This window comes from Pezoporus wallicus, unplaced genomic scaffold, assembly GCF_028554395.1.
Source record: "Pezoporus wallicus isolate ANWC-B61680 ecotype Strahan unplaced genomic scaffold, APGP_CSIRO_Pwel_v1 scaffold_13428, whole genome shotgun sequence".
NCBI lineage: Eukaryota > Metazoa > Chordata > Aves > Psittaciformes > Psittacidae > Pezoporus > Pezoporus wallicus.
The window spans coordinates 1346632-1359300 of NW_026637482.1; the positions used below are offsets into that span (position 1 = coordinate 1346632).

The 12669-nt window shown below is 42.3% G+C and overlaps 1 protein-coding gene across 2 annotated transcripts in view; it reads left to right on the plus strand.

The window, feature by feature from the left end:
• MYO5B (myosin VB) overlaps window positions 1-12669 on the plus strand; it is a 151790-nt gene that overhangs the window by 92306 nt on the left and 46815 nt on the right. For both annotated transcript variants that reach the window (XM_057405669.1, XM_057405670.1), the window contains exons 17-19: window positions 525-611; window positions 8954-9065; window positions 10485-10696. In XM_057405669.1, the coding sequence (XP_057261652.1) occupies window positions 525-611; window positions 8954-9065; window positions 10485-10696 (411 nt within the window). The remainder of the gene's footprint in view (window positions 1-524; window positions 612-8953; window positions 9066-10484; window positions 10697-12669) is intronic.

The following is a 12669-nucleotide window of genomic DNA, read 5'->3' on the forward strand; positions in this document are numbered from 1 at the left end:
TTTTTTTTTTCCTGGAAATACGTTGTGGCCCTTATAGCTGCAAAAGTAATACTGCCTGTTTCATCAGGCAGCTTGTGATAGGGTAGATGCTTCCCTTCTTCATTGTAGTTGTGTTGTTTTATGTATGTGGGTAGATTACAGATGTAGAGACTAATTGCAACAGATTGTCATCTTGTCCCAGGAGCACCACTTGGCATTGGTAATAGGGCAATAGGAAGGTCTGTTGCACTTGAAAAGCACAGCATCTTGTGACATGGAGGGGAAACGAATGACATTTGTGCAACCTGTTCCCGAAGCAAGGCATGGGATTTGTGGTTATACTAAAGTTTGCAAGGGAATGGCTATGGACAAAAGCTATCCATGGATCTCCGTGTTTCTTCAGCCCCTATACTAATAACAAGAGCAGAGCTTTTGTCCACAAATTGGAACCTAATCCCTGTCTCTAAAGGGGAGTTGCCATCAGATGGGTTGACACTATGGATTCCTTCTCATTATGTTAATCTCTACCCTAAATATAATTGCAGGTTTGATTCAAAGAGAGTGGTGCAGCAGCTGAGAGCTTGTGGAGTGCTGGAGACAATCCGCATCAGTGCAGCTGGCTTCCCATCCAGGTACTGTGGTTGGAGTTCAGTGTGGTGGTGTGCTGCTGGTGTGCTTTCCTCAGCAAGTCCCTTGTCTGGGGCAAGGAAGGGAGCAGAAGACACCATTTTTTCAGGACAAACAGGGTTTTATTTAGTTGGTTTATGTCCAAGATAGATTCTTGCCTTTTTTCTTTATTCTTTCATTTTGCAAAACCCCCATTAGGTTGTGAGCTCCTCAAATGAAAGACATTCATTACCAAGTGATGAGCTGCAAAGTGAGGCTGCCCTAGGTGTGTTCTTGTGTCCAGTGTTTCATCTGATCCATTCAGTTTGGTCCTGAGGAGTAATTTGCTGTGGTGAAATCTCTGAAAATTCTGGTACATGGCAGATACAGGAATTCAGCTTTGATCCCATATGGAAGTGGACAGCAAGTAGCAAAGCAGCGGCTCTATATCCTCTGCACCCCTCTTGCTTGGAAGCAAGTGTTATCCTGCTTGCCTGAAGCTCCCCATATAAAAGCTCCTTGCATTGTACAGTTTACTTTCCTTTTTTTTCCCCCATGCTGCAATAGTAATTTCATCAAAAAAAAGGAATTTGATTATACTTACAGAGAAAGAAAATAGGGTTGCAAGTTACTATCACAGACTTTCACACCTCACATCCGAAGCATACTGGGCTTCAAACACCTGCATCTTAAAAAGGAAAGGTTATGAGTGGCATGGCTCTTGCTGATTATGGTATGAAATTCAGAAGAGGTTTTTAGGGCCTCATAAATCAGAAAACATAAACTATAAATAAGCCTTGAAGATGACAAGGGCAAATAATTCTAAAAATGCATCAATTGCATTCTAGTGCCAAGCAGCTTTGTGTTAATGTCAGCATAGCCATCAGCCTTTTTTTATGGAACAAAGGAGTTATAAATATGCTCCGTAAAGAGTCAGCTAAGCGTGATGCTGAACACCATGAGAAACTCCCTGTCCCGGATTTTGGGGAGGAGTGTGCTGCCTTATTGGTTACTCACATCTTCTGCAAGGCAGCAAACAACAGTAACAACTGATGGTGACTCCTGCGTGATAAGGTGAAGTGGGTCTGATGCACTTAACCTCTGTTGGGCAGTGACCTCCATGGACAGGCAAAAACTGGTGAGTTCAAAACCCACCAAAACTGCTGAGCTCAGGTTCAGGAAGGAAATAAATTAAATCAGTTGTTCCACCGAACAGTTTTCTCTCTCCTCTGTCAGTACAGGAGGGTGGAAGAGGTACGTAGAGATTTGGGTCCTCCATGGGAGTTAGGGGACCCAGCACCACCCCATCTCTAAAGTCTTCAAGGCTTTTGTGGAAGTAACTAATAAAAACTTGCTCTTAAATTTCATGATCTCTAAGCCACAGAGAGGAATTAAAAATCAGCCCATGGGTTGGATCTTTTATTTTCTTCTTTGTTAAAGTCGCTGCAGGAACAAATCTGTCTGTCCTCTTGCAGTAAAAGCCCTAAAGCAGGGAAACAGCCCTGGTTTCATTTGGAGGAGGCCACAGAAAGGCAGTTTTGTGCTCACCAAGCAAGTACTCAAGCTCCCAGGTGCAGTCTGGGCTCCTGGCTCTGCAGCAGTGCATCCCAGGGGAGGACTGAGGAGCTCTGCTCTGGGGGCTGTCCATGGCTTTTGCTGCTGGTCTTAGCATAGCTGCAGGGAGAACCTGTACCTCCCCATCCATAATTTTCCTACAAACTTGCAGCCTTTTCCCACCTCTGCTCACTTAACTCTGTGGTTTAGGCCCTACAGCTCTAAAATTGATATATAATTAGTGACTGGGGAAAGGGAACAGATGAGAGAAACCACTGCAGCACTTGCAGGCCAGCCAAGATCTATTTATGACAAATAATTGACTGATGTGAAGCCCACTCCATCGTGAAAAACTCAAAAGTGATGCTTTCAGCTCTGTTTGCTTGTTTTTGGTTATGAGGTCTTTGTCTCGAGATACTAAGAATACAGAAATCTTCTATCACTGTAACTCATCAGATTTCGTCCTTCCTCCAGGGGAAAAAAAAAGGGTGCAAATAAGCTATTTCAGCTTTTCAGAATAACCTTCACTAGTTCAGTATTTGGGGTGCTTCAAGGGCAGAGTTTTGGTTTTGCTTTTTTTTTTTATGTTTCTAGAAAATAATTGGGAACAGGAACAGCTCTGTGCTAAATAAGATACTTGCTTTGGGTTCTGGTAGTGCTTCACCCTCCTTGGTCATAAAGTTCCTGTCTTGAGAAAGCAGGAGTTGGACAGCATCATTGAAAGATTCTGAATAATCTGTATATTTGAATTGGTTTTATAAACCAGCTTGGCAAAAGCTGCTTCCACAGGATCTTATTCTGTGGGAAACGTAATAGATGTTTTAGTTCTTTCTGCACTTTTACAACCATGTGGTACTTCTCAGTTTTCATCACAGTAAGTGTGGATTATTTTTTTTCTCTTTCTTTTTGTTTTGAGGCTAAAACCAGAAAGGAGGGTCATTTCTTTAAATATTAACCCCGTGAGAAGGCTATACATTTAAACCACTTAGTAATAATGGAAAACTTGATCTTTGTGGGTTTTGCTTCCTTTGGGTGAAAGGAATTTACCTTTAGGGCAACAGGGATTTTTCAGGATGTTTTATCTCAAGAGAAGTTTTATTACAGAAACAGGGAAAAAATGTTTATTTTCATCCTGTAGTATTTACACCTGAATGTTTTCCAGCATACTGTCACAAGAGTAACTTCTGAGGGTGATGTGGCCTTGGGTCAGAGATCTCTGGATAATTTATTTCACGCTTCTCCACTGTGGTTGCTTTATGGGTTTAAGAATTGAATGTCTTGAGGCCTCAATAATTTTTTTCTACCTGGTTCCTTTAAGAAGAGAAGAAGTTTTAATGTCATTTGTAGTGTTCTTCAACCCCTGTAACTCATGGTATGCTCCCACTGAAAGATGAAGCCTTGCACTCCCCACGTTGGGTACGCCTGGCTTTATTTTATCATTTCCATGGTACGCTGCACTGTGCCTCTATCTCAAGTAAATTGGAAATGTATCATTTGCTTTTGAAATGTTACACAGCAGTTAAGAAATGTATTTGTTAGCATGTGCATAAATGACTGTGATGAATGGACTGTCTTAGATGCATAGATAGTAAATCTATCATCACCTTCTGTGGGTAAAGCATGGAAGATGTCTCTGTGCTATGAAACCATTCATCATCTTTATAGAAACTGGCTACATTGAGATTGGTCTGTAGAGAATTAATTGGTGCAGATTTCCATTAATAATGAAATACTCTTTTACAACAAGTTTTTAACTTGGATTTTGTCAAAACTACTTGCTGGTTCTTGTGGTTTCCAGTCAACGGTACAATGACAGTGGTCTCCCAGCATGCCATCACTCTGCATAACATTGTCATTGCAGTCTCCCTGAAATACTCGTTATTGTAGTTGTTATGTATGAAATTTACTGTTTAAGTACTCTTGGCATTTGGCTGCTTCCTCTGGTTGCTGGAGCTGGTTGTCAGACGCAGCATCTTTGTATCAATTCCGTATGAAATCACAGCTGCTAAACTCTATAAACATTAAACATTTACAATTGAAATGTATCATGAGCTTCCTTGGGTATAAAACCTTTTCTTTTATAATGTGCCTTTAGCTGTCATTTCAGGAAAACAAAACTTATAAATGACTTTGGCTACCAGCAGTTGTGTTTGCTCACTCGCCCCACTCCCAACAAAGGTGTAATATGTAAATAGAGGGTGTTTTTCCCCCTCATTCTTCTCTTTGAATATATTCCAGATAATTTCAAGCCATGCCAGCCTGCATGTTTTAGAGCTAATTGAAAGGCAAATCTGGTCTGCTGCAGTAAACAAAGCAAGAGAAATTTTCTTCCTGAACCACAGTTTCTAAAATAATTTCATGTCAGATCTTGGCTCAGATATTCAACTTGCTTGCCCCCAAACAGGCTTCAGCTCCTGTAGGAAGATCAATATAGTCCAGCTCCTTACTGCTTAAAATATTGACCCCTATGAAGCATGGCTACACATGGGACTGGCAGGATTTCTTACACGAAGCTGGGACTTGGGTGAAGGGGAATAATTAATTATTTACCCTTAATAGAAATATTTTTGCATTCAGTTATTTTAGGCCACTGAAAGAAACCATATGATGGTTAAGTCATAAAAGCTTCGAGCTCTTATTATACTCTGTTTTGCTCTTCAGTGCTGCTGAATTAACATTGCTGTAATCACCCTAAACAATAGGTTGGAGGTATTTTGGGCAGTTGCTCACTCACTGGAGAGATGCTTTTAAGAGGCTTCCTCCTGGGAGTCAGAACTTCACCCCAATTTCTTACCTGAGCCCTCCCTTTAATTGCAAGGTTGCTGTCAATCCAGCTGACTCTGCAGCACGAGGGCTGCTCTCAGGTTCATCTCCCTATGATTTTGGGCAGGAGCAGCCCCTTTGCTTTGCACCCGGTTGTAGTTTTGTATGAAGCACTCAAATCTTGTTTGTTAAACAGCAGGTACAGGGGTTAATTTGTGGTGTGTCTTATGGGTTATTCTCTCTGTCTAATTCCTGTAGCTGAAAAAGATATTGCTGGGTTGACCAATTCTCCCACTCCTGGCTAAGCCCTCGTGCATTCTCCTTGTTGCTAAAGCCCAAGGAGGGTTGTGTTTTTCATAGGCATAAGTTATTTTACTGTGTCCTTACATTGCTTCTATTGCCTCTTCCCTTTAGTGACCTGTGCTGACTTCAAAGCAAAATTGTTATGTTTTGAGGTCAGCTGTGCTTGATCTCAGCCCTGAGATTATTATGTTTTTCCCTGAGAAAGTGAGTAATATCCATCTATTCCTTCATACCTCCTTCCCAGTTCTGCAGGTACCAAAATCCTCCTGGTCACAGCTCTTTGCCTGTACCACCTGTCTGAATCTTATCACTTGATAATTATAAGGAATGGTATTTATTGAGTTGCTGTTGGTTTCCAGCTCTTAGCAATGAGGTGTACAGTGCTGTGCACTGTGTGGCAGCATTCTGAAAGCCTGAGATCTGCTTGTAATTTAATACCTGTCAACAAGTCAAATTGAGGTATAACCTTCCCATAATCTCTCCTGACCTGCTAAGCTGTGCAGTAACATGGCACATCTTTTATCTCGTGCTGGGAATCGCTCTGTGGTCTAGCAGGAGGGAAAGAAATTTTCTCTTTTTCCCTTTTCTCAGATGTTGAATCTTAAAGGAAAGACATGTGTGCAGAAAAAATAAAAGGTCCGTGTTCACTAAAGCATGGAGCTTTGGTATTTCTGCACCAGAGAGATCTCCTATGTAGGGTTCTGGGATCATGTCTGTTTCTCTCAAAGCACATAGTTGTAAGGGAATTTTACACTGCTTTGAGCCTGAAGTGGTTTAACCAGGCATGTTACATTAAACCTGAGTGCTTTGATTGTTCCATTCTCTAGGGGCAGATCCTGTAACGGCACCTATGAGCCCCTGCAGCTTTCTTTTGCTGTGAACTGGGACTGCAGGTATTCCAGTGAAACTGCTGATGGACCAGCAGAGCCCCATCGTGGCACAGCTTTTGTCTTGGTATCCTGTGGTCAATAATACAAGGAGTGTGATCTCAGGAGTGTCATCTCCTGCTAAATCAGTGAGGCTGGTGAGAGCAGCCTCACTGCAGCAAGGGTGAAACGTGCCATAGAGGTGTAGCATTGAGCTATGAACCGCTGGGAGATGTGGATAGAGGACTACAGGTGTCACCAGCCTGGCAAAGCAGTCAGTGAGCACATTTCCTGCTGCTTCCAATATCCCATGTGAGACTAATTCCTAACAAGTGAATTAGTTACACTACAGATGGAAGGAAGATCGTTTTTTACCACCTTGTGAAATGTAAAAGGCTCTGAAGAAAGACCTTTGTGTACAGTGACTTACGATCTATTGTCAAGGAATTTCTTGTTGGAAAGCAATTGTAGGGTCTCTGTGTCTGTCTTGGTGCAGGAAGGTGATGGATTTTCCTGCTTTCTGCCCACCTTTGACCCATGTGTTGCCTCTTCTCCACTCGCTCTTTGCTGGAGGAGCCTGGGTGGCACCTGCAGGATCATTTTGGCCTCCAAATAGCATTTGATAACACCAGCCCCTGAACTGACTCTGGACACTTAATGGGAATACTCCCTCCTTCCCTTTTCTCCCTTTCCAAGCTCTTCCTAGCTTGAGCAATACTAAAGCCAGGCAGGAGGTCTCCAGCATTGCGTGCTGGACTGTGTGCCTCGGGCATTGCATGCTCTGCTTCTCCTATCGGGTTTGATTTGGAGCTGTGGAAGCCTCAGATGTGCTGAAAGAGAAAATGCGTTTTATTCGCACAAAACAAAAGGATTTAGGTGTGGGTACAAAATGGGAACTGTAATTATAAAACAAAAACATCTAGAAAGCAAAGAGACGGCAAGTTTATGCTTAAACCCCACATGGCACAAGCCTGCAGTCTTGCTTGTACCTCACCCCGGTGAGAGCCTCCCATAGCAGGTGTCTTTGGGTTTTTTTCAAGTGATAATCCAGTACTTTTGGTTATTTGAAGGTGGGTAGCCTTGGCTGTTCAGCCTCTGAGCTAGTCCATGTAGACTGGTACGGGATCATCGCAATATCTGGGTAATCCAGAGCTAATCTGCCCATGGGCAATCCTCTCATCACAATTTCCTTCTTGCTTTTGTCTCTAGGAACCTTCCATCTTATCTTTTGCTTCAGGTGCAATGCTAACGACTCGATTTTTGCCATTCCCATATTCTTTGCAAATGATGTCCTGGTTGCAGTGTGTCCATGAAGGAATTGTGTGACACTTTGGCACTTCCCAGTCCTTAGCAGTCCATTTATTTATATATTTATTTGCTTTTAAGCCTTCATTCTCTTTGTAAACATTTTCTTCCACTCTTCTAATTAGAGTATTGATTTTAATTAAAGTGGCATTCCTGTCCTTGTGCATTTTCTGAACTGATGTGAGGCAGTGTTGGTCATGTATTTTGAAGTACACATTAAATTTTTGGTATGCCTATTTTACCAAATATCCTAGCTTTCAGGAAGTTTCAGTAGAGATTGTATCAGCAGTTGGACTTGATGACTGTTGTAAGTTACTTCCAACTGAACTATTCTATTCTATGAAGCATTTTATAGAGATGGCAGTCTTTGAACATGGGAGGAGCACAGGTGGAGGTGTGATGTCTTGCTCAGCCCCACCACTGCAAAGTGGCCAAGTGTAAGACCTGTTACAAGCATCACTCTGGCCCTTTGCAATGCATTTTGCCTTTCTTCCCCCCTCTCTTGATCTCTGGAAGTGGAAAAGCAAGAAGAGTTGGGTGTAATAATACAGGAAAAAAGATATGCATGGAGCAGCTGGGCAGAGGAGGAGATGTTTCTGTGTGGCTGCTCTTCATACTGTGTATTCTCATCTTGGCTGCCAGTATATCCATGTGGGTGAGGATCAGCTCACAGATGGCTTTGTTGAGAGAGGGCAGAAATCAGAATCATTGTAATTCTCTCTCATCTTCCTTTTTTATGCATATATTTTTAAATGATGATGGTCATGCTTGACTTCGCTGGAAATGCCTAGTGTTTTAATTAAGCACTCAGGTTTTGAGGGGTCTGTAACTCACTGTGTTAATTTGGAGAAGGCAGAAACTTGGCAGATGCTGAACCAATTTCAGGACGCAGTCTGCAGGCTCTACGTCTAACAGCAGTGGCAGGGGATGGTATTTCCTAGCAGTAAGACGCAGTGCTCTAATTCCTGCTATTAGCATTGCATGTTTGAAACTTAACTGTTGGTGACAGCGAGGCATCTTCCCAGTGGCTGCTTTATCTTGTCAGAGTCTTAAGATTCTGTGTTTGTTTTTACAGTCTGGACCACAGACCTCAACATGGATTACTGAACTGATTAAAATTAACATTCAACAGAGTTTGGAAAAGCAAAATAAAGAAGAATTTCTATTTAATTCAGTGTCTAAGGTTGCATTTTTAACCATTTTTATATTTTGCTGAATCAAATCCATAGCGTCTTCAAAATGATCATATCCTTTCCAAAGGGAACAGTGTTGTTAAATTTGACTGGTAAAATGCAGCAGCTTGCAAAGCACATCAGGAGGAGGGAAAACATGGTGATTCATGGCCTTTGTGTCATGCTAGAAGTACGTAGATAAGGTCATTCAGTGGCAGAGGAGAGCTGAGATTTGGGATCAAGTTTGAGGCGACCTAACTAATGTGACTTTCGTCCTGAGGGTAGTGGTGAGTGATCCCTTGGTACATGAGTTTCATTTATTGAGTCATCTATGACTCCAAATGCCTTATTTTAAAGAAATTATGCCCAGCATGCAGACTAATCCTGTGTGTGCTTTGCTTTCAGATGGTCGTACCATGACTTTTTCAATAGGTATCGTGTTCTTATGAAAAAGAGAGACCTCTGTAACAGCGACAAGAAACAGATATGTCAGACCCTGTTGGAAGACCTCATTAAGGTGAGCTGTGACCAAACCTTTGGCAGTAACTTTTACAGCACAAATGCTCATGGCACTGATATGATCTGAAGTGCTCTTCCTGCTCCTACTTCACTTGATGCTTGTGCAGGTGCTTCTTCAGCCTGGTCAGCCTGGGGCTTTCTCCAGAATGAGATAGTCTCATAAGGAGGTAGCGAGAGCAGGTTTGATATGGGATCTCTTCATTGTGGTCAAGCTGAACATGCCATTTCAGTGCTGGTGAAGTCCAGAGTTTGCTGTCACCGGCTGGATGTGAACAACTGACCATGTCTAGAAAACTTGTCTCCTCAGCCCCTCATTTTAGTTTTGGATAGCCATAGCTGGAGCATATTTTAGAAGTTCAGCTTTGAACAGCACCATGAACCTTATTCAGTCATTAAATACCTCTTGCACAAATAAGTAAGAGAAAAATGCAGTAAATGCCCTGTATTGTGAGGGAGACTTTCAATAGCCACTAATATAGAGAGAAAGCATTCCAGACACTGAGACTCTTTTCCTTCAAGCAAATAAGAAGTTGTTGCCACCTTTCTTCACAAAACTGGGTTTTCTTCACAAAGCTGTGTCTGCCCCATCCCTGGGAGTGTTCAAGGCCAGGCTGGATGGGGCTTGGAGCAAGCTGCTCTAGTGGAAAAGGTGTCCCTGCCCGTGGCAGGGTTTGGAACTGGGTGGGCTGTGAGGTCCCTTCCAACCCAAACCAGTCTGGGATTCTAGGAATCTATGAGACTCATGTGAATTACTTTTAAATTGGAAATGTGAACACAGAGGTTTCTTCCTCTGGTCTTGCCATTGAGCAGCCCAGTGCACAGAGCTCCTTAGCCAGATTAGAATGTTTAATCTCTTGCTTTCCTCGTGGGATTTTGAGGAATTTACTCAATTGGGCTCCTCTCTGGAAAAAGCATTCTCCTCATGCACCAAGGGTTCCTTTAGCTGAAAGCCATTTGCAGTGCATACATGACTTTGCAGATGTAAGATAGAATCATAGAATAGTTAGGGTTGGAAAGGACCTTAAGATCATCCAGTTCCAACCCTCCTGCCATGGGCAGGGACACCTCACATGTAAAATGTATTCTTTTCAAAAAGAAATCCTTACTTGAAGTCCTCTGGTGTTGCATTTCTCTATTTAATTTAGAAACAAACCCTAAAAAAGTGAAAAAAAAAATCAGATTTTGTGTAAATATATGTAACTTAAGATTGAATCCTAGTGCTGCATTCCTCAATGGGTACATGGAAGCTCAAGCAGTTTACAGCCTAGTACCTTAATCACCCAATTAAGAATAAATGGGAGCTGACCTGATATAGATTCAAAGTGTAGGGGGTTTAAGCTGTATTTACTATTTTTACTAAAAATAAAAAAAAATGTTTGCCTTAATTAAATGTCGTTTCCTTTATGTTTTTGAAAAGGATCCAGACAAGTTCCACTTTGGGCGTACGAAGATCTTTTTCCGTGCAGGCCAGGTGGCTTATCTGGAGAAACTGCGAGCAGATAAGTTCAGAGCTGCCACAATCATGATTCAGAAGACAGTGCGGGGCTGGCTGCAGCGGGTCAGGTACAAAAAGCTCAGACAAGCTACAGTCATCATCCAGTGCTACGTACGTGGGCACCTGGCACGGAGGTGGGTCCTGGGGAGCCCTCTGAGGAAGGGCTGGCTGGGAGGTGCTTTGGGGCACTTGTATTTTCAATCTGTTCCATCTTATAGACCTTAAATGTGGGGATTTTATATAAGAAACATCGAAAATGCTCTGCATGAGGTGTTGCCTTTAAGCCCTGTGAAGACAAGACCCATATTGGGCATGTAGATGCCACTACAGTGAAAGCTTCTCTGCTGAAGTCACGACTCATTCCTGGCCTCTCTCTGTAGCTTTATTCAGGGTAAAGAGATCAAAATTCTTTACCTCAAACTGAATGATTTCATATCTATATAAATTTAATTTCTAGGTACCGAGCCAGTGCTATGGCATAGGCAGCTAGGTTATAAACAGATGACTGCAGTATTCTGAGAAATGTAGATGAGTGTTTCACAGAGCGGATATTTTTCTGAGTACCTCTGATAAAGGGCATTTGTGTCATTCAGTGAGTACTTTGCTGGTTGGTATGTGCTCCTCTTCTGCAGGTACTAGGTTTGTGCTTCCTGGTATTCAAGGGAAGTTCTCAGAATTGTTTTGCTGTATCATTTGCAGTGAGAAAGATCACTGCAAATCACTGGCAATGGGGCTATTTACAGTACAGAATAACAGAACTCAATGTTTAACTCTCTGTGTGCAAGAGCCTCATGTTGATGCCTTGCTGGGATTTCTGGGGTGTAGGTAACAATGTGCTGGAGAGTAAGCTGCTGGTAGCAGATGTGGGGTGGTTGTGAGGGAGCAGTAAAGCAATGTAATAGCATCCCAACACCCTGGCCACCTTGCATCTTGTGCCCCTTATTTACGTCAAACACTGCCACTGGCCTGTATTTAGCCAAGCTGGCTTCAGGGCTTTCGCAGATAGTAATGAGCAGTATATTTCGATCCTTTCAGGTTTATTTCCTTCTTTGTTTTCTCCTTAGAGAAGCTTTGTTATGTTGGCTGTGTTGTTTGGTTTTGGGCAGCAATGTTCTCTCCCTGGCTCTGAGTTAGCATCTGCCCACCAGTAGTATTGCTAATACACCTAACCTGCAGCCCAGTTGGCACTGTTTGCACTTGGGCAACATAAGATGCTGTCATTATGCCACAAGGTTCCTGCATAGTAATTTCCTCACTCCTGGTTGCTGGATGAATGTTGATTTCTAACAGTTATTGAGGGTACTAAAGGTGAAGAACTTCCGTGTTCTTTCCAAGCATTTCCTCTAATTCATACAATATCTCTATGATGTATTTTGGAAGAATGTCAGAGATGCTAACTGAATTTGTGGTGTTATTTGTGCTCATAAAAGGGATTTGCAACATGGAGAATCTGGGGATGAGAAGGTCGCCAATAAGCAAAGCTGGACAATTTGGTGACTTCTGTTTAAAACTGAGCACAGGTTCTTCTTGTCCTTAGAAGTCCACGTACATCTCTAGGCTCATAGCTGCAGTCTCAAGCCCACTTCAAGACAAGGCAAATGAGACTGAAGCAATAAGAGGAAGGTTAAGAGAAAGAGAGTCCATGATTAACTTCAGCCTCTCCAATGGGCTGCCCATGCACACCTACAGACTTGGACTCTATATTTGAGTTCACATCAGTCAACCATCCCTCTAAGGGGAAAGGAGGAATGCCTGGTGATGTTGAGGTGATGGGGTATGAGCTAAAGGAGAGGCTGGAAGCAGATGTGCCAAAACCACCTGCAGCAGTTCTTCAACATGATTTTTTGGGTCATCTGTTCATAGGGATGGATGTCATCTAAATAACTGCTTTCTTCTCTTTTGGAAATGGACTATCCCTTGTCCTCTTTAATAAGCTCTGATTCAGTAGGTCCTAATGAGAAGGAGACTATATAAACCAGTCTGATATGTCTCTTGGTTTTGATATGCTTTTCACAAAACAAAGTAGATCGAATATCTATAAATTCTTACAATAAAGATCTATATAATGCTTCATGTAGACAGCAATAAATAATAAATTCAGCAAAAT